A 27,119-nucleotide genomic window follows, 5' to 3' on the forward strand; every position below is an offset into this window, starting at 1 on the left:
AAAACTCAAATGCATTGTTAAACCTGACCGAATAAACAACATCAACAAAGCGGACAGAAAGCTTCAGAAATCTCAGAGAATAGCTTTTATTTGTTGTGAAGGAGATTTACTAGTAGAAAGAATAGAGCAGCGTGCTTCCACCTAAACCGGCATTGTGCTATATTTATCTGTGCTATATTTACCTGTAATTACATATCAAAGTGTCAGACAGCATCTCACCGGGAGTGTGTGTGTGTTTGTCTCGTGTGCCGCTGTTGAAAGACACACACTCAAGAAAAACAACCCAAGGAATGACTTCTGGGCGTGTCCCATACACTGCAATAGGCAAATGAGAACAGATTCTTCACAGATCATCTTTATTAAAATGATTCTATTGGTATAAAATAAGTATGCCAGTGAACAGCACTATTAGACAAAGTCAAAACATTTTACATAAATATACTGTATATACAAATATTAGGAACACCTTCCTAATATTGAGTTGAACTTCCCCCATGTTTTCCCCCAAAACAGCCTCATTTCGACGGGGCATGGACTCTACAAGGTGTCAAGCGTTCCACAGAGATGCTGGTCAATGTTGACTCAAGTGCTTCCCACAGTTATGTGAAGTTGGCTGGATGTCCTTTGGGGGGGATGGACCAGTCTTGATACACACGGGAAAATGTTGAGTGTGATAAACTCAGCAGTGTTGCAGTTCTTGACCAAACCAGTGAGCCTGGCACCTACTACCATACCCCATTCAAAGGCACTTAAATCTTTTGTGTTGCAAATTCATCCTCTGAATGGCACACATCCACAACCCATGTCATAAATGTCTCAAGGCTAAAAGATCCTTCTTTAACCTGTCTCTTCTGCCTCATCTACAGTGATTGTAGTGGATTTAACAAGTAACATTAATAAGGGATCATAGCTTTCAACTGGATTCACCTGGTCAGCTTATGTCATGGAAAGAGCAGGTGTTCTTAATGTTTTGTATACTCAGTGTATATTATACTGAACAAAAATATAAATGCAACATGTAAAATGTCAGTCCCATGTTTCATGAGTTGAAATAAAAGATCCCAGATATGTTCCATATGCACAAAAAGCTTATTTCTCTCAAATGTTGTGCACAAATTTGTTTACTAATCCATCCACCTGACAGGTGTGGCATATCAAGATGTCTCAGGTTTTAAGGAAGCAATTGGCATGCTGCTTGCAGGAATGCCAGCCAGAGCTGTTGCCATATAATTTCTTCACAAACTGTCAGAAACCCGCGCAGGGAAGCTCATCTGTGTGCTAGTCAGCCTCACCAGGGTCTTGGCCTGACTGCAGTTCGGCATCGTAAAAGACTTCAGTGGGCAAATGTTCACCTTCGATGGCAACTGGCACGCTGGAGTAGGGTACTCTGTACCGGGCAGATGGCAGACAGTGTGTATGGCGTTGTGTGTGCGCGAGCGGTTTGCTGATGTCAATGTTGTGAACAAAGTGATCCATGGTGGCGGTGGGGTTATGGTATGGGGAGGTATAAGCTACGGACAACAAACACAATTGCATTTCATTGTTGGCAATTTGAATGCACAGAGAAACCGTGGCGAGATCCTGAGGCCCATTGTCGTGCTACTCATCCACCGCCATCCCCTCATGCTTCAGCATGATAAAGTACAGCCCCATGTCACAAGGATCTGTACACAATTCCTGGAAGCTGAAAATATCTCACTTCTTCTATGGCCTGCATAGCTACCAGACATGTCACCCATTGAGCTTGTTTGGGATGCTCTGGATCGACGTGTACAACATTGTGTTCCAGTTCCCGCCAATATCGCAGTTCCCGCAACTTCGCACAGCCATTGAAGAGGAGTGTGACAACATTCCACAGGCCACAATCAACAGCCTGATCAACTCTATGCGAAGGAGATGTGTCACGCTGCATGAAGCAAATGGTGGTCACACCAGATACTGACTGGTTTTCTGATCCACGCCCCTACCTTTTTTTTAAAAGTTATCTGTGACCAACAGATGCATATCTGTATTCCCAGTCCATAGATTAGGGCCTAATGAATTTATTTAAATTGACTGATTTCCTTATATGAACTGTAACTCAGTAAAATCTTTGAAATGGTTGCATGTTGCATTTATATTTTTGTTCAGTGTACAAACAGTGCACAGTTACAAGGGTGAGGGTAAATGCTGGTGTCTGGGTGAGGGGTAAGGTTTAGGGGCGGTAGTCTGGATGTCAGTGGTCTTTCCTTCCGGGTTCAGTGGCTTTGCGGAGATTTCCTGCTTCCTTCTTTATTACACTCAGCAGTGTTTGACAGCTCTCCAGAATCTTAGAGAGAGTAACACATGAATCAACATAAGATTCATTGCATTTACTGTATGAAATACCATAGACTGAGTCAAGTGGGATCGGGATACAGCTAGACAACCACTTAATCAGACTATCTGCTGTGCAACAATTTGATTTGAAGAGTCAGACTCTGAGCACTCTGGTTTTTAATTAACAACACTTACGGGCGTTTGTTTGCTCTGCTATTATGCTCTTAGTAACACCAAGGGAGTTGGATATTAAGATAACACGTGGGATGTTTGCTGTCTGGAATTGCTGCAAATAATTCCATCCAGTGTTCTTTGAGAACAGAAGACATGGAGAATGTTATCTTACCCAGTACATTTACAGGTCCTTTTGCAGTCAAATTGATATGTACTGTAAAGCTCACATAATATGCTTTCATGGTTTCGTGAGACTAAAATAACACTGAAAAACATACTTTTTTTTCTCATGAAAAATAGAAACCCTAAACCCTGGCTGGTCCTGACCTTCAGAAAGGCACCCTCGGTCTCGCCGATGGTGTGGTCAAAGTCAGCGCGGACGGAGTGTCGTCGGACCAGGCTCTCGTTGACGCGGCGTAGTTTCTCGGTGAGGACACGGATGTCGTGCTGCAGACGACCCTTCTCCTCCTCCTCCTGCTGGATCTGACGGTTCAGCTCATCCCTCTTAGAACACAGCTCCTCTATACCTGAGGTAAAAGAAACAACACTGGCTGTTAAGAGGTGGAATGTGGAAACAACCAAGGTACTCATGGAAACAACTTCTCGGCTTTTACAGTGTTTTGAGCTGTAGCCTAGATCAATTATTTATAATTATGAATGCTTACCATCAAATATAGCCTGGGCCTGCATTCCGAGTCCGAACATCATGAAAAAGGTAGAAAACCTGGGTATTTTAAAGAGAAAACAACCTAGAGAACTATAGCCTATCCTCCTAAATATGTGTCAGACTTGTTGTGCAACATTTAAAAGGGAGGCGGATGTCTAAGCTGAGGTCCCACTCACTCAGCAGGCCATTCCTACTGAATCAGCCCATTCCAGCCTATGATGGATGAAGGACGTGTGTGTGTGACAGAGAGTCAATCATACATTAATTGAATCCCACTGCTAGAGGTCACGTCTAATTCAAACCACAGCTACCGACTATCTCCTTCGCGGTTTAAGAGAGGCTCTATTCTCACCAACACTCCATCTAACCAGCTCCATAGCACTAGCCTACATTTTCAAAGCTATTCATTACGATTCATAACAACTGCTGACATGAAATATAGCAAAACTGTAAATAACTGGGATTGAGAATCAAGGGTACAATTGATCTCACAGACAATGTCATTGAAAAATAACGAAGATCACTTGGGCTAAACTTGACAGGAGACATGTCTGCAAGGTTAGATAATTTATCCTGGTTAATTTATCCAGTCATGTCAGACAGTTACATCTAATGGGCTTCTGATACATGGACTCTGATTGAAACAGTTACTCAGAGTTGGAAGCATTTAATTTATACATAAGCAGAATGCCTTGTCTTGATTTTAACCCCAAGTGTCAGGGGTTTTATGGCAGTGCTACAGCAAGGTGAAATATAGTCTGTGGATATTTCCCAAGGGTCTGCTGTAGCATAGAAGGGCTGCAGTGTATCTGCAGTCCACACACACACACACACACACACACACACACACACACACACACACACACACACACACACACACACACACACACACACACACACACACACACTACTTGGATGATACCAACATTCTTGATTTATATCCCCTCCCACTAAACCAGGTGTTACCTAACTTTCTTGGCCCACAATTTGGCTCCAACTTCCGACATGAAAATCACTGACATCATGATTTGACCTTGTTTTTTCCGAGTTCCCAGTTGTTTTGAACGCGGCACCAGTTGTCCTGAAAGCACCAAATGTACTGATGCTCGTTTCAAAGTCACATTATTACGTGATTAATGACGTCTGAAGCTTTGTTTGATCATGTGATTTTTAAACCATTACGCTAATATTTGTGTAAACTCTTCACAGTTGTGCTCTGGATTGACACCCCATTTCATGTACCCAAGATCCGCAGGTAAAGCTGTACATTGCAATATGCATGTGCAATATGTTGAATAGTGAGGTGATTTCCCACAGTTTAAGTCCTTCAAAAAGAGCTACGACGCTAATATTTGTGTAAACTCTTCACAGTTAATAACATTTTGTGAGAGAAAATGTATCATGTGAAGAGACAGCCTTAAATGTTCAACTTGTCTTTCGTGTCATAAAAAAATCCTTGTTTCCTGCCTGTGCTTGGTAAAGATATGAGTGGGGGGCGTCATGATCCCTTCCTTAAGACCATCTGGCAGAACGCCCAGAATATGTTATATAAATCAAGATAGGAGATGTGCCAGACACATGCAGGAACCAATCCTTTTTTTTTTTAATTTGCAGAATTTTTTTTTTTTTCTTTCAGGAAGCAATCCTATGAAAAATGCCTATGTAAGTAGTATATAAGAGATCTAACAGGACAGCCCCAACAGAGCTCACGTTATGCATCTAAGTTTGACTGTGACCTCTCCAGCTTGCTGTTAATTAACAATGATTCATTTAATAGCCCCACCTGTTTTGAGCCCACACATTTTGCAATTGTGAAGTCTAATAAATCCTCAGTGCGATTAAACAATTTTGGGGGGGCAAATTGTCTTTTGTTGAATTGATATAACATTCCAAACTTGTTAAGCAGTATCCAGTTATTAAAATATGGGATGATTCCAGTATTTGTGTCTGTCTGACAGTTTCAATGTGGGACTTTTATTTTGAAGGCAAACCGTAAATTCTACAATTCTGGCAAATCGTTATTGTGGCTAGCTTCACATAGGGTGGTGCAAAAGCAGGAAAAAGCAGTGGAGAAACACGTGAAATTGATCAACCAATAGTTTGTTAGATACCGCCTACAGACGTTTGACTGACAACCCTCATTATCATATTGGAGGAAGAAGTACAGAAATAAATATTTAATAAAATGAATTAAAGTTTGAATAATTATAATACATAGATAAATAATTAAATACATACAGATATGTAGAGAAAATTAATTACATTTGTCAGTTTTTTATTTCCTTGCTCATTTATTTAATTATGTGTGGATTTATATATTTATGTATACACTTGTGTGAATGTATTTAATTCAAATTATGGCAAGTTTGGTCCTCCATTGTGCTTCTTGCCTGCATATTTCCCCTCCCTAATCAAGATCCAGAACCCAGCTCTAGCTCACGGTTTAGTGTGCATGTTGTAATGGGCTCCTTGTACAATGTTCATGTCAGTGGTGTAAAGGGAGAACTTGTTCTCAACTAGCCTACCTGGTCAAATAAAGGAGAAAAAGAGTACTTAAGTAAAAAATCAAGTACTACATAAGTATTTTTGGGGGGTATCTGTACTTTACATTTGGAACTACTTTTACTTCACTTGCATTCCTAAAGAAAATAATGTACTTTTTACTCCTTACATTTTGACTGATACCCAAAAGTACTTGTTACATTTTGAATGTTTAGCGGGACATTAAAATTGTTTAATTCACACACCCTTAATTTTTTTAACTAGGCAAGTTAAGAACAAATTTTAATTTTACAATGACGGCCTACCCCAGCCAAACCATCCCCTAACCCGGACGACGCTGGGCCAATTGTGCGCCGCCCAATGGGAGAACATCCCTGGTTATCCCTACTGCCTCTGATCTGGCGGACTCACTAAGCACATATGATCTTAGTGTTGGATCGTGCCCCTGCCTATCCATAAATAAAAAATAAAATTAGGCTGTCTGGTTTGCTTCATATAATCATTTTAAAAAACGAGTTATACTTTGCTTTTACTTTTGATACTCAAGTATATTTGAAAATAAATAATTTTAGACTTTTTCTCAAGTAGTATTTTACTGGGTTACTTTTACTTGAGACATTTTCTATTAAGGTATCTTTACTTTTATTCAAGTATGACGCCTAAGTCTTTTTTCCACCATTGGTTCGTGTAATGCAATAAAATAATAATAATTGACTTCTGAAACCGTAACTTGCAAGATGTCAGACCCCACGAATCGGCGTATGCGACCGTGAGTAAAGTATGTTGATAACAACGGTCGGCCATCTTGGAGGCTGTCTCTAGGTCTTATTTATTACTTTATTTAACTAGGCGAGTCAGTTAAGAACAAATTCTTATTTACAATGACGGCCTACCATAAGGCCTCCTGCAGGGACGGGGGCTGAGATTAAAAATATTGGACAAAAAACACCACAGCACTACATAAAGAGACCGAAGACATGGTAGCAGCACAAAACATGGTACAAACCTTATTCGGCACAGACAACAGCAAAAAGGCAGAGACAACAATACATCACGCGAAGCAGCCACAACTGTCAGTGTCCATGATTGAGTCTTTGAATGAAGAGACATGACTGAATGGAAATAAAACTGTCCAGTTTGAGTGGTTGTTGCAGCTCGTTCCAGTCACTAGCTGCAGCGAATTGAAAAGAGGAACGATCCAGGGATGTGTGTGTTTTGGGGATTATAGCTCAATTGGTTGCAAAATCCCACTGATTTCAAATCAAATTGTAGTCACATCGGTCGAATACAACAGGTGTAGACCTTACAGTGAAATAATGCTTACTTACAAGCCCACAATGCCGTTTTAAGAAAATACCTTTAAAGAAATAAGAGACAAACAGATAAAGATTAACAGTGAAATAACAATAGCGGTGTTATATACAAGGGGTACCGGTGTCGAGGTAATTGAGGTAATATGTACATGTAAATAGAGTTATTAATGTGACTATGCATAGATGAGTAGCATCAGCGGGCAATGCATATAGTCTGGGTAGCCATTTGATTAGATGTTCAGGAGTCTTGTGGCTTGGGGGTAGAAGCCTCTTGGACCAAGACTTGGCGCTCCGGTACCGCTTGCCGTGCAGTAGCAGAGAGAACAGTCTATGACTAGACTGACTGGAGTCTCTGATCATTTTTAGGGCCTTCCTTTGACAGCAATTTCAACGTGGTTCCGTTTTTTTCTTCGATTTCAAGCTGCTTTCAAACAACGACCTCTACTGGACACCGTACTTCAATGTAGTTAGTATTTCTTCATCCAGGGTTTGTTACCTGAACAGTTGCTCAGCAGGTAGAGTTGGGATCTTGGGGACCAGACTAGGTATATTTTGAGAATCGTTTTGTGACACCACCCTTTCAGCACATTGTTTAAACAATTCGCTTTGAGTAAAGTATACGGTTATGTTTAAAGCATCCGAAATAATGGCATATGTTCCGTTTTTTACAGCAAAAGAGGAAAGCATGATGGAAGGGGCGAACCTTCAATGGCAATTGATTATGGGGCGATTTACTTAATATTTTGGAAAAATTATATATAAACTATATATACAAAAGTATGTGGACACCCTTTTCAAATTAGTGAATTAGGCTATTTCAGCCACATCTGTTGTGTACAACTGTATAAAATCGAGCACACCACCATGCAATCTCCATAGACAAACATTGGCAGTAGAATGGCCTTACTGTAGAGCTCAGTGACTTTCAACGTATCACCATCACAGGATGCCACCTTTCCAACAAGTCAGTTCGTCAAATTTAACCATCTGGCAGTCTGATGGACAAATGCATAGTACCAACTGTAAAGTTTGGTGGATGAACTAGGCCCCTTAATTCCAGTGAGGGGAAATCTTTACCCTCCACCATACAATGACATTCTATATGATTCTGTGCTTCCAATTTTGTTCCAACAGTTTGGTGAAGGCTCTTTCCGTTTCAACTTAATAATGCCCCCCTGCACAAAGCGAGGTCCATAAAGAAATGGTTTGTCGAGATTGGTGTGGAAGAACTTGACTCGCCTGCACAGAGCCCTGACTTCAACCCCATCAAACACCTTTGGGATCAATTGGAACGTGACTGCGATCCAGGCCTAATCGCCCGACCGTACTAATGCTCGTGGCTGAATGGAAGCAAGTTCCAACATCTAGTGGAAAGCCTCCCTAGAAGAGTAGAGGCTGTTGTCGCAGCAAAGGGAGAGACCAACTCTCAAATTAATACCTATGATTTTGAAATTAGATATTCGACGAGTAGGTGTCCACATACTTTTGGTAATGTAGTGTATCTCAACATCAAACGCTGCTTTTCATTACTGACTAGCAGATGTCACTAAAAAAGCTCAGAGTAATTAGCCATTTTCTGCACAATTTGGTGAAATGCCGCGTTGACATGCTATTCGGAACGAGGAAACTCATTCACATTTCTGACTCGCTAATTGGATGAACGCGCATGTGTATAAGTACAACCAATTAGCAAGTCGGACGACTCCTATTTCGAACTAGCACGTGAATGCTTCGGTTTCTTATCTCTAGTTTGAAGCCAATACTGCTACAGTTAACTCTCTCTCGCGCTAGGTTTAACTAGTTGACAAATAGGCTATTATTTGCAAAGACTGAGGCAATCGAAATAAAATCCTTCTCGTCACCCACCCCTTAGCTTCAAAATCCCTCCAACGAACAAACTGGCACTTACACTTCCGCCACACTTTTATAAGTTCCGCAACCACACATACGTCAGTATTATGCGCCACAGGCTTGTGCGAGAGCGCAATAACTTCAGAGACATATTAGTATTAGAGACATGTTAGTATTATGAGCCATACTAGGTACACCTTAATATGGATGAGTGATATAACACAGACGATAACTTTGACAATACACAATCGAATGGTTCTCGCTGAGTAATTTGGTCCAACCGTGGTGATGATGGACTCCGCTGAGAGGTTATTCTCAGTACCACAGGGGCTACCTTCTGCTTGGGACACTGTAACTGCAGCTCTGGTGAGTAGATGGACCTAACTTGCCTACGCAAGGTACCTTGTGTTGTTGACATAGGTTGCCTTCCTTTTATGTGAGAATGAAATTAGATCAATTGCGCTACTGTGGTTGATTGCTGGAAATGTAGCTAGCTAAACACATTCACATGACATTGGCAATTACATAGCTAGTGTTGATCTATCTATCTATGTACCTACAAACCATAGTCCGTGTCTGTTTTTAAGAACATGATAAATTTCCTCTGTATGTAGGTGTCTCCAGTGTCCAATGACGACACAATGTCTGATGGATCTCTCTGTAAGGGGCTTAGCCTGTTGTGCTCAAATGGTCTGGGTCAGTTTCTGGAGGGATGGCTCCTGGAGACCCTGCAGGTGCGTTTGACCACTGCAGTGGCCCCTGAGTTTTGGGCTGGACTGAAACAGCCAGAGAATGAACTTGGGGAGAAGGATAGGACCAGGATCCTACTCATTGCCTTCCGTACCCTTTTGGACAGACTGGAACCTTTCCTAGGTGGGTTCAAACATTCAGGTTACAGTTGACTACACCCTTTAATACTGGAATTTTGACTGAACAGTATGCTGTCAAATGCGTAAAATAATTGCCCTCTGTCCCTTTTCACAGGAGGGTTGGAGAGGCTGGGTACCTGGCAGGATGAGGGCCGGGGTGGTCTGTGTGGCCCTGGGGCCAGGGGTCTCCGGGAGAGAGCCTTTTCCGTCATCAGGGCCATTCTACTCTTCTCCCCCTCGGCTGTGCTCCAGATGAGAATACTGGAGTTCTACAGCAGGACCTTCTCTGTGCACATGAGCCAGAAGGGGGAGGCTGAGGAAGGGGGCAGGGGGCCTGATGGGGGTGTCTGTCTGGGCTGCACTGTCCCCACTCAGCAGTGCTGGTGTCAGGAGGCCCTGGAGCAGCTGCAAGAGCTCAGCCACATACTGTGAGTGAATAGAGGCATGGCCATGTCACTGTATGCTCTATACAGTGCCTTGCGAAGTATTCGGCCCCCTTGAACTTTGCGACCTTTTGCCACATTTCAGGCTTCAAACATAAAGATATAAAACTGTATTTTTTTGTGAAGAATCAACAACAAGTGGGACACAATCATGAAGTGGAACGACATTTATTGGATATTTCAAACTTTTTTAACAAATCAAAAACTGAAAAATTGGGCGTGCAAAATTATTCAGCCCCCTTAAGTTAATACTTTGTAGCGCCACCTTTTGCTGCGATTACAGCTGTAAGTCGCTTGGGGTATGTCTATCAGTTTTGCACATCGAGAGACTGAATTTATTTCCCATTCCTCCTTGCAAAACAGCTCGAGCTCAGTGAGGTTGGATGGAGAGCATTTGTGAACAGCAGTTTTCAGTTCTTTCCACAGATTCTCGATTGGATTCAGGTCTGGACTTTGATTTGGCCATTCTAACACCTGGATATGTTTATTTTTGAACCATTCCATTGTATATTTTGCTTTATGTTTTGGATCATTGTCTTGTTGGAAGACAAATCTCCGTCCCAGTCTCAGGTCTTTTGCAGACTCCATCAGGTTTTCTTCCAGAATGGTCCTGTATTTGGCTCCATCCATCTTCCCATCAATTTTAACCATCTTCCCTGTCCCTGCTGAAGAAAAGCAGGCCCAAACCATGATGCTACCACCACCATGTTTGACAGTGGGGATGGTGTGTTGTGGTTGATGAGCTGTGTTGCTTTTACGCCAAACATAACGTTTTGCATTGTTGCCAAAAAGTTCAATTTTGGTTTCATCTGACCAGAGCACCTTCTTCCACATGTTTGGTGTGTCTCCCAGGTGGCTTGTGGCAAACTTTAAACAACACTTTTATGGATATCTTTAAGAAATGGCTTTCTTCTTGCCACTCTTCCATAAAGGCCAGATTTGTGCAATATACGACTGATTGTTGTCCTATGGACAGAGTCTCCCACCTCAGCTGTAGATCTCTGCAGTTCATCCAGAGTGATCATGGGACTCTTGGCTGCATCTCTGATCAGTCTTCTCCTTGTATGAGCTAAAAGTTTAGAGGGACGGCCAGGTCTTGGTAGATTTGCAGTGGTCTGATACTCCTTCCATTTCAATATTATCTCTTGCACAGTGCTCCTTGGGATGTTTAAAGCTTGGGAAATCTTTTTGTATCCAAATCCGGCTTTAAACTTCTTCACAACAGTATCTCGGACCTGCCTGGCGTGTTCCTTGTTCTTCATGATGCTCTCTGCGCTTTTAACGGACCTCTGAGACTATCACAGTGCAGGTGCATTTATACGGAGACTTGATTACAGACAGGTGGATTGTATTTATCATCATTAGTCATTTAGGTCAACATTGGATCATTCAGAGATCCTCACTGAACTTCTGGAGAGAGTTTGCTGCACTGAAAGTAAAGGGGCTGAATAATTTTGCACGCCCAATTTTTCAGTTTTTGATTTGTTAAAAAAGTTTGAAATAACCAATAAATGTCGTTCCACATCATGATTGTGTCCCACTTGTTGTTGATTCTTCACAAAAAAATACAGGTTTATATCTTTATGTTTGAAGCCTGAAATGTGGCAAAAGGTTGCAAAGTTCAAGGGGGCCGAATACTTTCGCAAGGCACTGTACGTTGTGCTAGAACAACCATTGTCTACATCTGTGCCAGCCGTGTTTGTAGTGTCTCTGCAGCTGTCTTTACCCACTTTTCAGGTCCAGGTTGCAGCTATTGGAGCGGGTTAGTTCAGAGGCAGTGACATCCATCTTACACAAACTGATTGAGCAGCGGATGGAGCAGCACTGCAGGGGGGAGTACGAGAGCTCTTTCCTCTTCAGCTTTCAGGAGGTACAGTATACTAGAGAGCCGGTCTATGGGAGGACCACTTAACATAATAATGTGACATGACCTATCAACAAGTTATTCTTTTCTAGCTTGCATTATTTAACAGAATAGGTTGCTGACCAAACATGATTTGTCTATGAAACAATTCACGACACCAAGTCCAAATCTCAGAAATGTGATCATTTATCGGTTTTACACTTACTTACAAACACTCTCTCAAGTCCCTCTGTCGTTCTCTCTCTCTCCAGTGGCTAGAGCTGGTGTTAGGCTGGTTGAGCAGAGTGTTTGCCAGTGAAGAGGGTGGACTGGGTACGGTGCCCAATAGCACAGGCAGCAGGGCTGGGGAGGTGGGCCAGCCAGCCAACGCCGTGCTGCAGCGCTGGAGGTGTCACATGCACCAGTTCTTCTGCAGGATCTATGTCAACATGAGGATCGAGGAGCTCTTCAGCATCATTAGAGGTGAGGGGTTAGGGAACAGAGAGAGGAGATAGGGTGATGGTCTATGAAACAGAGAGTAAGAACATAAAGCTGTCACCTGTTGGTGTCGATGGCATAGAAAAGAGATTTGATAAGGGGGAAAGAAGGTAGAAAGTGTTTTGTCATTTCTTCCGCCCTCACATTCTGTCCCTGTCAGATTTCCCTGAGTCAAAGCCTGCCATTGAGGACCTCAAATTCTGTCTAGAGAGAACCAATCAGAGGCAGCAGCTCCTCACCTCCCTTAAGACAGCCTTTGAGACCCGTCTGCTTCACCCAGGTCAGTGAACCAATGATGGGTTAGGAACAGTGATTGGTGTTTGGCGCTTTTTGATGTGAAGACTAAGTTTTGTTTGTAAATACAGAGTTGCAGAAGAAGCTGGATTGATAAGACTTGTGTTAGTTAATCCCTTCTCAACAACATTCTTCTCTGCTTCTAGGAGTCCATACCTCTGACATCATCACTGTATACATCTCAGCCATAAAGGCCCTACGGGAGTTGGACCCATCTATGGTCATCCTGCAGGTTGCCTGCCAACCAATCCGCAAGTACCTCAGGTGGGTGCATGTGTATTATCGTAATCTCTATTTAGTTATCTATTATTTTATTCCCTCATGAGTATTTATGTACAAAGCAAACCTTTATTGGTGAGGCAAAATGTTAGAGAAGATTGTTCTTTACTTACTGATTTGACTCCCATAGCATATTGTGTTGTTGTTGACGTCTGTGGTTTGTTGCCAGGACGCGGGAGGACACGGTACGTCAGATAGTGGCCAGCCTTACTGGGGACGCAGAGGGCTGCAGTGACCTGGCCAATGAGCTGTCCCGTGCCGATCCTGTGACCCTGGAGACCCAGGACAGTGAGGACGAGGGCAGCGACCCAGAGGAATGGACCCCAGACCCTAAGGATGCTGTCACAGGTCAGTACCCTCAGTGGACCCACAAAGTTAATCACACTAGACTAGACAAACTGTGTCCGTTGCCTTTTCCTGTTTCTGCTGTATTGAACTAGACATGTTTCACCTCTCCGTCACGTCTCTTTTACTAAATACACTCATCTTTCTTTCTCACCCTTTAGACAAGACGGGCTCCAAGCGGCGTTCGTCTGACATCATCAGTCTTCTGGTCAGCATATACGGCAGTAAAGAGATCTTCATAGATGAGTACAGAACTGTCCTGGCAGACAGACTTCTCCACCAGTTCAACTACAATACCGCCAGGTACACAACACTAATTTACAGTAGCTAGTACCAGCATCTGTATCTCAGCACTATACAGTACATTACTCAACTTTTTGCAGTCACTCTTAATATTATGTGCATATTGGTGTTGGTATTTATGTGTGGACATTTTGGTTAAATTAAATCAATATATATATATATTTTAATAGTAATTAACTTTTCTCATGTGTCTCCAGGGAGATACGTAACGTGGAGTTACTCAAGCTGCGATTCGGAGAGTCCCACATGCACTACTGCGAGGTGATGCTGAAGGTAAAGCAGGGCGTGACTTTGAAATCTTGAGTTACCATTTATGTTAGAATGTGCTATGACAGACAACATGATTCTCAAAGTGACTTCCTAGTATCTTTGAAAATATATAGTCCTTTCACCTACCAGTGTTTTTCATAGGATAAGGCATGGAGACACAAATTAACGAACCAAGACAAAGAACAGAGACCATTGAAACACTTTAGGACAAAGCCTTTCTCCTCTCTCTCTCTCTCTCTCTCTCTCTCTCTCTCTCTCTCTCTCTCTCTCTCTCTCTCTCTCTCGCTCTCTCTCTGTGTTCTCTCTCTCTCTGTTCTCTCTCTCTCAGGACGTGGCTGACTCACGGAGGATCAACACCAACATCCGTGAAGAGGAGTCCAGGCTAGGTGAGGAGGAGCAGCCCCCCATGGCCCTGACTGCCATGATCCTGTCCTCTGAGTTCTGGCCCACGCTGAAGGAGGAGAAGATGGAGCTCCCGCTCCTGGCCTCCCAGGCCATGGAGGCCTACACACACCGCTATGAGAAACTCAAGGTACCTGATGATGAAGATGTAGCATAGGTGCCAGTCTGTGTCTGTTTTACTCAAGTCCTTATAAACAGAGAATAGGGAAATTGCATTTTGATATCAAATAATTCCATAATTCAAATGGTTTCCCAGGCGATGAGGACACTGAGCTGGAAGCCTCATCTGGGCTCAGTGACACTAGATGTGGAGCTGGAGGACAGGACTCTGACTAACCTGACTGTGTCCCCCATCCACGCTGCCATCATCCTGCACTTCCAGGACAAAAGTCAGAACTCCGGCCGTCACAGGCTGCCTTTTGTGCAACTTATCATTGCATACAGACATTGTATGTGTAACTTCGGTTAACTTTTGCCATCTCTATCTGTCTCTCTCTATCTCTCTCCTGAAGGCTCGTGGACTCTGGAGGAGCTGAGTGGGGTCCTGGGGGTGCCGCAGGAGGTGGCGAGAAGGAAGCTGGCTCTGTGGCAGCAGCAGGGGGTCCTGAAGGAGGAGGCTGGGGGACACTACTCTATCCTGGAGACTGGCTCGTCCCGGGAGAAACCTGAGAGAGGGGAGATGCTGATCGACAGCGACGAGGAGGGAGACTCCAATACCACCACCCATTCAGAACAGAGGGAAGAGAAATTACAGGTATGCAGGCAGACACACACGTAGACACACACACAAACACACACACATCGAAGGCATGTAATTAAAATATAAATACACATTTCCTGTCAAATACAAATCACGCTAGCCCTAACAGCACAGGCTCTCTCTCCTCTTTGTGCAGTTGTTCTGGGCCTACATCCAGGCTATGCTGACCAACCTGGAGACCATGACCCTGGAGCGCATCCACTCCATGCTCCGGATGTTCGTTGCCACGGGACCCGTTGTCACAGAGATGGACGTGAATGAGCTGCAGGCCTTCCTGCAGAGGAAAGTGCGAGACCATCAGCTCATCGTGTCCGCAGGTGTCTACAGACTGCCAAAGTCCACCAACTGATGGGGAGAGGAGATGAGGAGGAGGAAAGCGGTAGAACTGAAAAACGGAGGTATCTGATTTGTTTTCTAAATGTATATGATGCAGCATTGCAGCCAGAGACAACAATTTCCAAGATTAACCTGTTCAGGAATAAGTTTGGAAGGCAACTGAAAGCGCCAAGCATTGTGCTGATTACTATGTCTTAAAATACAAATGGCTATAATGAGCATGAACCAATCATTCTCTCTTTATTGTTGATCATCCAGGTTGCTTGACTTAGTTTCGGACTGCTTGTCATGACTTTTGGGGACTCCGAATCATACGCAGTTTTTCAGCATATTGAATTGACATGTGTTTGGACTTTGTCATTTGGGGTTCCCTTATGATAACATTACAATTGCCTGAGCTAATAAAACATTGATTATTACTCAACTCACTTGAATGGGTTGAGTCACTGTTGTGATCTGCCTGTCTGGGTTGGCGCCCCCCCTTGGGTTGTGCTGTGGCGGAGATCTTTGTGGGCTATACTCGGCCTTGTCTCAGGATGGTAGGTTGGTGGTTGAAGATATCCCTCTAGTGGTGTGGGGGCTCTTCTTTGGCAAAGTGGGTGGGGTTATATCCTTCCTGTTTGGCCCTGTCCGGGGGTATCATCGGATGGGGCCACAGTGTCTCCTGACCCCTCCTGTCTCATCCTCCAGTATTTATGCTGCAGTAGTTTATGTGTCGGGGGGCTAAGGTTAGTTTGTTATATCTGAAGTACTTCTCCTGTCTTATCCGGTGTCCTGTGTGAATTTAAGTATGCTCTCTCTAATTCTCTCTTTCTTTCTCTCTCTCGGAGGACCTGAGCCCTAGGACCATGCCTCAGGACTACCTGGCATGATGACTCCTTGCTGTCCCCAGTGCTCCAGTTTCAACCGTTCTGCCTGTGGCTATGGAATCCTGACCTGTTCACCGGACATGCTAACTGTCCCAGACCTGCTGTTTTCAACTCTCTAGAGACAGCAGGAGCGGTAGAGATACTCTTAATGATCGGCTATGAAAAGCCAACTGACATTTACTCCAGAGGTGCTGACTTGCTGCACCCTCGACAACTACTGTGATTATTATTATTTGACCATGCTGGTCATTTATGAACATTTGAACATCTTGGCCATGTTCTGTTATAATCTCCACCCGGCACAGCCAGAAGAAGACTGGCCACCCCTCATAGCCTGATTCCTCTCTAGGTTTCTTCCTAAGTTTTGGCCTTTCTAGGGAGTTTTTCCAAGCCACCGTGCTTCTACACCTGCATTGCTTGCTGTTTGGGGTTTTAGGCTGGGTTTCTGTACAGCACTTTGAGATATCAGCTGATGTAAGAAGGGCTATATAAATACATTTGATTTGATGGAGTAGAGCTTGCTGAAATGAAGTCCTGTAAGGAACTCCTGACCTCTTGTGGATCATTGTGGAATCTTAGATTTGTGTATATCAAATTCGGCATCGGAGTTTGTCATGTGTACAAGCTTGGATTTCGGTTTATTCACCTCTCATGGATTTCAACACAACTGATAAATTGTCTTTCAGATTATTGTCCAAGCAAGTTTATATTTAACTGATTATCTATTTTCCTGGTCCTAGAGACCCACATGGTGTGCAGGTTTTTGTTCCAACCCCCAGTACTCACACCTGATTCAATGGTAGTTGAATCCGTTCTGATAGTGCTGTGGCTGATCAAAAGCTTGCACACCATGTGGGTCTCCAGGACCAAGATTGAAGAACTGTGACAGCAGGCAGGGGGCGCCTCATCCCTGTCTTTCTCGGACCTGTGATATCACGTGTGGGGGGTGTATTGAAGGTTGCAGTGATTATAGTCATATGGATGGATGTTATCACACTTTGAGGGGGGAGTTGAGGAACATCAGTCCGAAAACTGCACCGAAGTGAACAACTCCCGGAATCACGCTGCTGGAGAACAATTAGTGCACCGAAGTGAACAACTCTCGGAATCACGCTGCCGGAGAACAATTAGAACAAAATTATAGAGGATAAATTACACATGGATTACCTAAGCATTTGTTATTTTGACTGAAATTGCATTTCAATAGAGAACTATATGGTTCGGTTTCAGGACAGTACGGCGTTTTACCACTTCCCAGGTGAACTCACGAGGTCCGTTTTCTTGGATTTATTTAACTTCAAATTTGAGCAATGGGATATAAAACGGAACTTGGATATTGTTTATTTGTGTTATTCACATATTCTCTCATATCCAGGTGTCGAATGAATATGGAAAATAATATCACAGTTGCGGTGATGCTTCCCGATAATTACCACAAGTATCCATGGGCTTTGCCTCGGGTTTTCCCAGCAATTCTTATGGCGAACGAGAATCTCCAGAAGAAGCACGGACTTCTCAAAGGCCACTCTATTCAACTCTTGAATTTCAGCACGGAGGATTCAACCGGTGTCTGCGCAGAAAATAAGGCACAGATTATCGCCGTGGACACCAAACTTTATAATAAACCAGATGCTTTCTTTGGACCAGGGTGTGTGTATTCAGTGGCCTCAGTTGGAAGATTTGCATCCCATTGGAAACTCCCATTGATAACTGCGGGAGGAACCGCATATGGGTTTGATAAAGGGGACGAGTACAATACGATTGTTCGCACCGGACCATCGACCACTAAACTGGGAGACTTTGCAAACATTATTCACGCGCACTATAATTGGACCTCTCGTGCCATTCTGATTTTCCACGATATGAAAAAAGATGACCGACCTCACTACTTCCTCTCTGAAGGAATTTACCTAAATTTGAAGGATGAAAATGTCACAGTTGGTGCCTTTCCATATGAAGACTCACCAAGCTATTATAAAGAAATCATTACTTTCATGAAAGACCACGGAAGAAGTAAGTCTATTAGTTGGCTATTTACACATGTGCAATAGCAGGTTGACTTGTATTGTTACGAGTCTGGTCCTGGAGGCAGAACTGAGTAATTTCCCCTAAACTAGGCCAGCTGCAATGTCAAAATTGGCTATATTAAAGTCATGAAAACAAAAAATATATATTTTTGACCAGCTGTGCTATATGGAAATGTGGATGTTGCCATAATAGCCTAGCTCCAAGAATCTGATCAGATTTCCAAAATGCATGCAACATTGTCTCGACAATAATGAGATACTAGTTGGGCCTTTAACTAGCCTAGTAAACTTGGTGTTGGTGATAGGTAAGCATATTAGCCAACAATAATATTCAGTTTTGAGTTCTTGGTTTTGACATGGGCCTACACTGGATTTTAAACCTGTTCTTGCCATTCTTATCTCAAATAACAGGTAGACGAGAAAGAATACACTTTTATGCACCGTGTGTGACCAGACCACTGGTTTATTGCTCTTGTCCACCTGCGTATTTTTTTGAAGAAAAATACGTGTGTGCCTGTCTCTCTCTGTGATGTGCTCGTGGGTTCTTTCTTCTCTTTTTCAAGGGTCCCTGCATGCATTTTATTTACAACATATATTCCAATTTAGTAGACAGCCATTTTAACCTGAAATGTGAATTATTGTTGTAAATATTATGTATGTATTGTTGACGTTAATTAATTACAATGGCCCCATGTTCATTTACAATATCTTGGAATGCTGATTCGCAATCATATATATATATTTTTTTTAATTTGCAGCTCATTTTATTTAAAAGTAAGCCATCTGAGTCCACAGTACAGTCTTGCTTATTTCAGAGCAATTTATAAGAAATGCTTAGAATTAGACCATTAGTAGGCTAGCTCAATATATTCAGATTATTTACCTAGTCGAAAATCATATTGACACATGGTAATGCTTGCTGTAGGATATATTATTACATGTTTATTAAAACGGTATAATTTTAATGGTCAAATAATTCAAACTTTTAATTAGTTCAGAAAACCATATCCTATACACATCACAGTACATTTACATTATTTCAATGTTGTGATAAAGAGCAAAATATTGTTGTTAGGTTAAGAAATGTCTGTAGAGAGGGTCACAGTGAGACCAGATGAAAGTGACAGTGCTGTTCCCTGATTTATTGTTGGACATGGCAAATTACCAATTGTGTTGGCAAATCAAAGCTTGACATTGGTTAAATTGTTTGATACCAGTCATTTGTGTGTGTTTGCTTTCTGTTAGTCATCTCTCACGTCAACATCTTCCTTGTTGTTTATCTTATCAACATGAATGAGTGGCTTCAATATGGGTTTATTTGAACCTCGATTTCACACATGATTTCAAGAATTGGTAGCTTTTTACATTTTCAATGAATATTTGTTGGCAACTCAGGGAATCCTTAAAAATTGGAATGAATGATGTTAATTATACATGGTTGCATAAATCACCTTGGACCTGAGCCTTATACTGTAATATAAGCATATTGATAAAATACCAGTAGATGAAAGTTCAACAGAGAAACATCAATGCTGCTAAAATCTATGTTCAATGTTCTGAAGCAGGCAAGTGATATTTGATTTGTACTTTGGCCCAGAAATGTTCTGTTTGTTGGAAACATCTAATGCTCTGTTGATTTTTAAGTGCTTCTGGAAGAAGTAAAGGCACTGAACTCTTTCACATCTTCTGGGTAGATACTGACCTCCAGTGTTCTCAATAACCCTAAAACATTACTCTAACCACTAAATGTTACTCTTGGCACACTGTTTTCATTTGTAGTTATTGTCAGGGTACTGATTGAGAAATCAGTAGATCAGAACATTATAGAGTGACTCTGCACTAAACAACATAGCACAGATGGGACTGTGTGGCCGATGAGTGACTCATGTAAATGACTGTGTTTATCCACTTGAAAACCTTTTTCCAGCAGTAAGATGATTAAAAACACTGCATATGGGGGTACTAAACTGATGTTATATCAGGAACAGGCACTTTGAAAGCTGCCAAACCCCTTAGCCGAATTATAGGCACGCCCATGGTGAGCTTGGGGTCACAGAAGTGAATGGTTTTGTCTGGGCTTGTCCAGGCTTGGGGTTCTGGCTCGACATTCCATTCACTTTTATCCCGATGAGATCACCAACAGATAACCCCTGGGCTGTCAACCTTTACCTCAACTGTGTGGTCTCTCCTTTTTAGTCAACGGCTTGGCAATAATGTCTAGTTTTGAGTTCAATTGGGGGTTTTTTCAGCCTCTTGTTGTCAGGTACAGATGTGAAATGTAAATTGATGCACTCCAACACAGTCCTTCCTATTTTGTGTCCTGATGGGAAACCGGTCTAATTATTGGAAAACGGAATGGCCTTTGTTCATGGGAAAAAAAAACATTTACCTGCTTCAAATGGACAAACCTTAACTCCTAGACTTAATATGAAGCCAATTATATATGTTTTAAAATCCCACCAGGTTGCCTCTGGAAAAGCTCACCACTTGATGCTTGTCAGACTACTAAAAGCAACATACATACAGAGAAAGGAAATGCCACATGTCTGAAAGGAAGAATACATCAAGCTATGTTTTCTCTTTTGTGGAGGTACATATGTGAATATTTTGTTGCAGACTTGAAAAGCTACATGAGTTCTAACACAGGTGCCCACATAATGGAGCGAAGGTAAAGTATAGACCTCTCACTATAAACACAAAGTGAGTTTCCTCATAGGTGGAAATGTGTTTGTGGAAGTTGTGTACTATCTTCCTGGAAGAGAACAAAGACATGCGATGAAGGTGTACAGTATACAAGTCCTCTTACAAGAGTTATTAAAGTCCCTCTAACATGATACCATAATGGTTATACCATAATGCTAACATGATCTCATAGGTTATATGTATGTCTAATGCTCTCTGTCATATTTATAAAACACCAAGTAAGATAAACACAAAAGTTGACGACATTCTAAAGATGCAATTTTGTAGAGACTGTTTTATTGGTCTTTTTTCAAGCGTCTTACCTGGATAGAAAAAAATAATGAAATTGAATGTATTCATTGTATAGGGATGTGTTGAATAGTGCAGCATTATCATTCTCTGCATGTAGATGTTGTGTGAGTCATGGGATAGAATGCAGCCTTGTACTAGTAATTTTAAATTAAGACGAGGTTGGTTGTTTGCCATCTTTGTCTGCCACGAAGTGAAATAAAATGTACCAAACAATTTGAAGTGCTTTGTATTAACTTAAGCCCAGGCAGATCCTTATGATTTCTACAACACAGGAGGACTTTTTCCTTGCCTTTTTGTACATTTGTTTTGGACGATGTCCAGGAGACAGCAGGACTACTTGGCATGGCTCCTTGTGAGCTGTTTTGGAAGAGATGAGAGTTGAGGTCTGAGCGGTGTTCTGTGCCGACTTTGGTCTAACACTTTAGGAAATGTCTGCTAACTGGGAGGACTGTCTTAGACCTGGCAGAAGTCACTCTGACATGCAGTGAATGGAAATAATGCCTACAGACATGCTGTCCATGGAGTAGACGGAATGCAAACAGTATGGGATTGTGTAATGTAGACAGGCGAACAGCACAGACAGCTTTACACCCTGTAAACACACATGTACACTCCCCCTAAATAGTGCACGCACGAATGTGCACCATCAGTAGGTCTACCTACACATGCTTCCTCATAACTGCATTTCCCAGAAGTTAGTGATTTGGATTGATTTCATATCTATGGTTCATATCTAAATAAAGTCTAACAATGATAAGAGGAGCAATTTCACTGAATAGTGCTAACATAATTCCTATAAAGAGTGATAAGAAACCTTTGTGTCGTGTTTTTGTCTCCCCTACAGTTGTGTATATCTGTGGGCCTCCAGACACATTTCTGAGTATCATGAAGCTTTTCCAGAGTGAGATCCCAGACCCTGAGAACTACGCCATCTTCTATCTGGATGTGTTTGCGGAAAGCCTAACAGAGCGCAAACCCTGGCTGAACAACGACAGCCTCTGGATTGATCCCATCAAGGTCTTCAAGGTAAACTGCACAGACAGAGAGTTGGACAGATAGAGACATGGAGACAGAGAAATATTCCTGCCTTTGTTCCCTTTCATTCATTACGTTTTGCTAATTTCATTTATCACAGAAACCTTTTTTTTAGTAATTGTGTCCAAATACTCTGTCACTAATTTGATGTTGAACTGTCAATGCCTTTCCCCTCCGGTCATTGGAACCAGACAAGTTTACTAGTCTGAAACTGCCATTTGGCCTGTGAAATGGATGTTTCTCACTGAGGAAATTCAATTCAAAACCTCTACTTCGTGTGTGCATCACAAGCTTGTCCATCAACAGTATCATTCCACATCCCTCTGTTCCAACTGAACCAGTATCAAAGGGAACACAAAGTTCACCAAGTTGATTGAAGGTTTACCGATGAGTATGAATTACTGTAAAGTAGTGCTGAGCGATTAACCAACATTTAATTTGAACTAGCGACATCGTTTCAATTACTTGAATTCCATTTAGTGAATTTTCTTTTTTATGAGCCCAATGCACCTTTTCTTCAGAGAGAAATCAAATAATTCATGAGAGAAATCATGCCAATAACTATGTGGGGCACTGGGCTGAAGGGAGTTCTAGTTTTCATTAAGTGAAGATTCAACCTAATTCAGAGCAAGAACGTGGTAATTAACTACAATGACCATAATCCATTGTGCCTGTTTTTTCCAGCTCTGACCGAGATGGATACACTTTTACACCTGGTATGTTAGGTTAGATACACACAGACCGCATGAGAAAGGAATGTACACAAGACAACCAAAAGAGGGCTAGAGAGAGTGTGTGAAAGTATGCATTATTTACTTTGAAGAAGTACAATTATTTCATCAGAGAGCTTTGCAGCATACGTAGGCAGGTTAGCCTTACTAAATAGGATGACTAAAGACAGTATGGGGGAGCACATAGCACGTTGTCTGGCTGCTACTGCCTGAGCAGAGATGTGATGATGACTAAGGAATAAAAAATAATAAAGTAATCAAATAAAAATTCATTAATATACACAATAAAATGTTTTTTTTTGATTTCATAGTAACTTCCTATTTTTTCTGTTGATGTGCGGACCTGATGCAGACAATGGAATATTTTCAAGGTTTTTGCTTTGGAATTTCCATTAAAAAGCTAACAAACAATTGTCATTATTTCATAATGCATTTAATGTTTAAAAAAATGTTTGAAAACGTGTTTATTTTCTAATAATCTAACCCAAACGGAGCCAACTTCAAAAAACACTAATCGTTCAGCACTGCTGTAAAGTCTTATAATAAAACGTTTAGGATGTTTGTACCTTATGCATATTTGTATTTGTTTACAAAGCATGTTTTTGTTCGTCAGAGTTAGAGATGTTTTCCAGGCATGTTTGTCACCAGCCATTGACAACCAGCTTGGGACAATTATGGTTCATTGTTCATAACCTAATGAGGATGCTAACGAGAACCATGTCCCTCTTTCTACAGTAGGCCTACAAGGCATCCTCTCAACCTCACCCCAAAACTTTCCCTAAACCAGCCTCTCACTGCATTAGTCATCCAATCAAATCATAACTGACCTTTGCCTATGATAACAATGCTTTGTCCCACAAAAGTCAAATGGGAATTGCATTGTGCAGTTGGACAAAGCTTTTATTTTAATCACAGTTATGTCAAATGAACGCGTTTCTCTGATCAACATGATAACGAACTTCATAACGGTTCTGACTCGGCAGGCAAGAATCTGTCTCTGCTCGGAGGACTAATGATTGGATGGAGTTAATAAAGGAGAGCATGTGTTTTCAGCTAAAAGCCACTTAGTCCTGCATGTTGATGTGTTGAGAAATAAGTAAGTGGGGGTGGGGGGGCAGATGCTTCGCTTCCAATTTGGTCGTTAAATGTCACTGATTTCGCTGCAGTTACTGTAGTCTCTTAGTATTAGACATTCCGGCGTAGAACTCCTAATGAAAGGTGCTACAAATGGCTTTGGATTGATAAAGACAAGTTAAGCTTATTAACTTGACTGAAATAGTGTGTGCTGTTGTCAGGTTATTGCAAGTATTTTTTTCTGAAGCGTTACAATAGAAAGGCTAGATATAACAGACACAATATGAAGGCACTTAGATGGAGATAGATAAGCTATTCATAAAGCAGTTTGTTGACCTAATACTTACTTCAAATGGATGCCTCTGCTCGTGATATACTTCTACCTTGTAACATACGATTTTGGCCCTGTTTTACTGATTATACAACATCTTCATTTGACTACAAGCAGTAAAAGGATTTATGGCAATATGCAGCTCATAGAACGTTGATTGCGTTTGGAAGTTACTTGTCAATTGTATATCATTACTGAATCTGACCATTCAGCCAGATTTAGCTAATATCAGTAATAACAAGGCAAAGTCCAAGTCAAAACTCAAATGATGACCATATATTAAATCTTAGGTCGAAGCGGTGCTTTTCCATCCAATCAATATGCCTCCATCCAAACAGAATTAATCAAACAACGTCACGACTGTGGTCTAATAGCAATTTGTAACAAGTCGTGCAAATAGAAAATTAAATATAACATAAGCAATATATATAGTTACCACAGCTGTTTGTTTGGTTTTTAACGTTTTCACCCTAGTCTTCAAGACATGTCCATGCGTTTAAGTGCATTTGGACACAGCTAATTGTGCATTCTTCACCATAAATGTTGTTGCCGTTTACTCACGAGGGACTGTTCATTAGACTGATTATAAAACAGGATACATCTGCTCATTTTTAATCCTACTTCCAAGCATTTCGAATTACAATTGTATCATTTACATTTCCACCCAGTAGGAAATCCTTCTCCATGCCATGATTATAAATCTGTCATAGTTGGTACATGTTTATGATAATAAATGTAATGTTCCACTTTCTCAATGTTGTCTCTCTCTTTCTTCCAGTCTGTGTTGGTAATAACATACAGGGAGCCTGATAATCCAGAGTATAAAGAGTTCCAAGATGAGCTCCACATTAGAGCCCAGAAGGACTTTGATGTGAACATAGAACCCTCTCTGGTAAGTTGTGTGAAATCCTGCCACATCTCAGCCACTGCTATAAAAGAGATAATTTATATATGGTAATTAATGGATTTGTTTTATTCATTAAACACTTGACTCCTTCTTTGTGAAGATTAATGGCGTTTTGGCATCTAACTGGGCTCAACCAGATATTTAAATCAAGATAGAAAGGGAGTAGAGCCATGCACATAAGGGTCAAAATATAATTCCATGCAAATAGTAAACAAAAGCTGCATTTGTGAATGAAGATTATGAAGACTACTCTCTTGCTGGCTAATGGACAGACCTCCATTCCTTTCAGATGGATTTCATCGCTGGCTGCTTCTATGATGGCTTTGTGATGTATGCTAAGGCCTTGGAGGAGACGCTGGCGGAGGGGGGCTCCCAGAGCGATGGAATCAACATCACACAGAGGATGCAAAACCTGCGATTTTGGGGTGAATATTATGAGTTGATAATGGTGCTGCTTTTAGTTGACTTTGCAATCATCCTTTTTGTGTCAGTTGGGTAGGAAACCCATTTTTGCATTATGACTGATATGAAAAGTCTAAATGTGAAGATTTTTTGTGTTTTAAGGGGTTACAGGACTTGTGACCACAGACAAAAACAATGCTAGGAACACTGATTTCAACCTCTGGGCAATGACAAACCAGGAATCTGGAGAGTATGGGGTAAGTGTTACTTCTGCAGGTCGATCTATTTATTTGACCTTTATTTAACTAGGCAATACATCTAAAGCTTTGCTATTTTAGAAGCCACTCACAAAAAGACACAACTTGCTATTTTGTTATCAGGCTTTTTTTTTCAGGCAAGTTAACTTTACAGTCACTTTAAAGTCATGACAGTTATTACTATTCCAAAAAGGACCAATCGTTTATCATCATTACACAATTTGTTGCTAATTTACCATAGTGGTAGACAGTGCACCATTATTTTATACTTTATGCAAATATGTTCTGATGAGTGGCCGTACGTTCACTATGACGAAGGGACTTTCAGGTTCGTTTTGAGTGTGACTTACAAGAGAATCCTTAAGTTCCCCAAGTAAACACTTGGCATTATCAATGTGCTTTCCTATGTGAACATTCAATAACAGTGTTCATTTTCAAATTCCTGCTTTTACAATATCCCACAGTGGAGATGGATGCCGAGCTATTCTTTTAAAGCCTCTTGTTTATTTATTGTCAATTGCTGTAGCCAACATTTCAATAGAAATGTATATTTCTAAACTACAAAAATATCTGTTGTCAAAATATCAATTTGTGCACTTTATGATTTATAAAATGGATCTCAATAGTAAACTCGGTGACAATAAATAACAACAGTGAGTGAGAGCAGTACTTTCGGGGGACCGATCTAATCCGTTCCAGATGTTAGTTTTCTGTAATTACTGTAACAAGAATTTCCCTCAACTACTCTCCGCATACTGAATTGGGGAGCTGAAAACCCAATGCTTTGCTTGTGCATTGCCAATTTGCCATCTATGTATTTAAAAGCAAATGTTCAACATCATGCAAAGACTAAAGGCTATTACTGTTTGGGAGATATTCTGGGGTCATTACTCTCTGATAAGTTGGGTAATTGATCAGAGTCCACTAACCTAACTAAAACTCCTTGATGTGAATAAATCACTGATTCGAAAGACACGGTTCTATTGAAACCAGCAGCTATTGAAGCCATTGATGACTGGTTGAGTTGAATGGCCCCCCTGCTCCT

The 27,119-nt window shown here is 41.5% G+C and overlaps 3 protein-coding genes across 7 annotated transcripts in view; 2 read left to right on the forward strand and 1 right to left on the reverse strand.

The window, feature by feature from the left end:
* Positions 1-147: 147 nt before the first annotated feature.
* LOC135543922 (microtubule nucleation factor SSNA1-like) lies at positions 148-3,388 on the reverse strand. 2 transcript variants are annotated; one of them, XM_064971241.1, is made up of 3 exons: positions 3,138-3,388; positions 2,800-2,999; positions 148-2,308 (listed from the first exon to the last, which is right to left on the reverse strand). In XM_064971241.1, the coding sequence occupies exons 1-3, from the start codon at positions 3,178-3,180 to the stop codon at positions 2,216-2,218; spliced, it is 336 nt and encodes a 111-aa protein (XP_064827313.1). In that variant the 5' UTR covers positions 3,181-3,388; the 3' UTR covers positions 148-2,215. The 2 variants fall into 2 exon arrangements, with proteins under 2 accessions (XP_064827313.1, XP_064827312.1); XM_064971240.1 differs by lacking the exon at positions 3,138-3,388 and having other exon boundaries at positions 2,800-3,128.
* Positions 3,389-8,908: 5,520 nt separating this feature from the next.
* On the forward strand, positions 8,909-17,105 carry LOC135544493 (anaphase-promoting complex subunit 2-like). 2 transcript variants are annotated; one of them, XM_064972148.1, is made up of 15 exons: positions 8,909-9,171; positions 9,420-9,678; positions 9,790-10,102; positions 11,855-11,987; positions 12,233-12,443; positions 12,619-12,738; positions 12,899-13,016; positions 13,201-13,379; positions 13,538-13,679; positions 13,877-13,952; positions 14,278-14,481; positions 14,608-14,740; positions 14,864-15,105; positions 15,248-15,509; positions 16,278-17,105. In XM_064972148.1, the coding sequence occupies exons 1-14, from the start codon at positions 9,094-9,096 to the stop codon at positions 15,458-15,460; spliced, it is 2,421 nt and encodes an 806-aa protein (XP_064828220.1). In that variant the 5' UTR covers positions 8,909-9,093; the 3' UTR covers positions 15,461-15,509; positions 16,278-17,105. The 2 variants fall into 2 exon arrangements, with proteins under 2 accessions (XP_064828220.1, XP_064828219.1); XM_064972147.1 differs by having other exon boundaries at positions 15,248-17,105.
* Positions 17,106-17,186: 81 nt separating this feature from the next.
* Positions 17,187-27,119, forward strand: part of LOC135544492 (atrial natriuretic peptide receptor 2-like) — a 45,045-nt gene continuing 35,112 nt past the window's right edge. For 2 of the 3 annotated variants that reach the window (XM_064972144.1, XM_064972146.1), the window contains exons 1-5: positions 17,188-18,329; positions 22,182-22,363; positions 25,287-25,400; positions 25,705-25,840; positions 25,980-26,074. In XM_064972144.1, coding sequence (XP_064828216.1) covers positions 17,627-18,329; positions 22,182-22,363; positions 25,287-25,400; positions 25,705-25,840; positions 25,980-26,074 — 1,230 coding nt within the window. In that variant the 5' untranslated portion in view covers positions 17,188-17,626. Of the gene's footprint in view, positions 18,330-22,181; positions 22,364-25,286; positions 25,401-25,704; positions 25,841-25,979; positions 26,075-27,119 lie in introns of all 3 variants that reach the window. The other variant, XM_064972145.1, reaches the window with a different exon arrangement.

This window comes from Oncorhynchus masou, chromosome 8 (genome assembly GCF_036934945.1).
Source record: "Oncorhynchus masou masou isolate Uvic2021 chromosome 8, UVic_Omas_1.1, whole genome shotgun sequence".
NCBI classification, from domain to species: domain Eukaryota; kingdom Metazoa; phylum Chordata; class Actinopteri; order Salmoniformes; family Salmonidae; genus Oncorhynchus; species Oncorhynchus masou.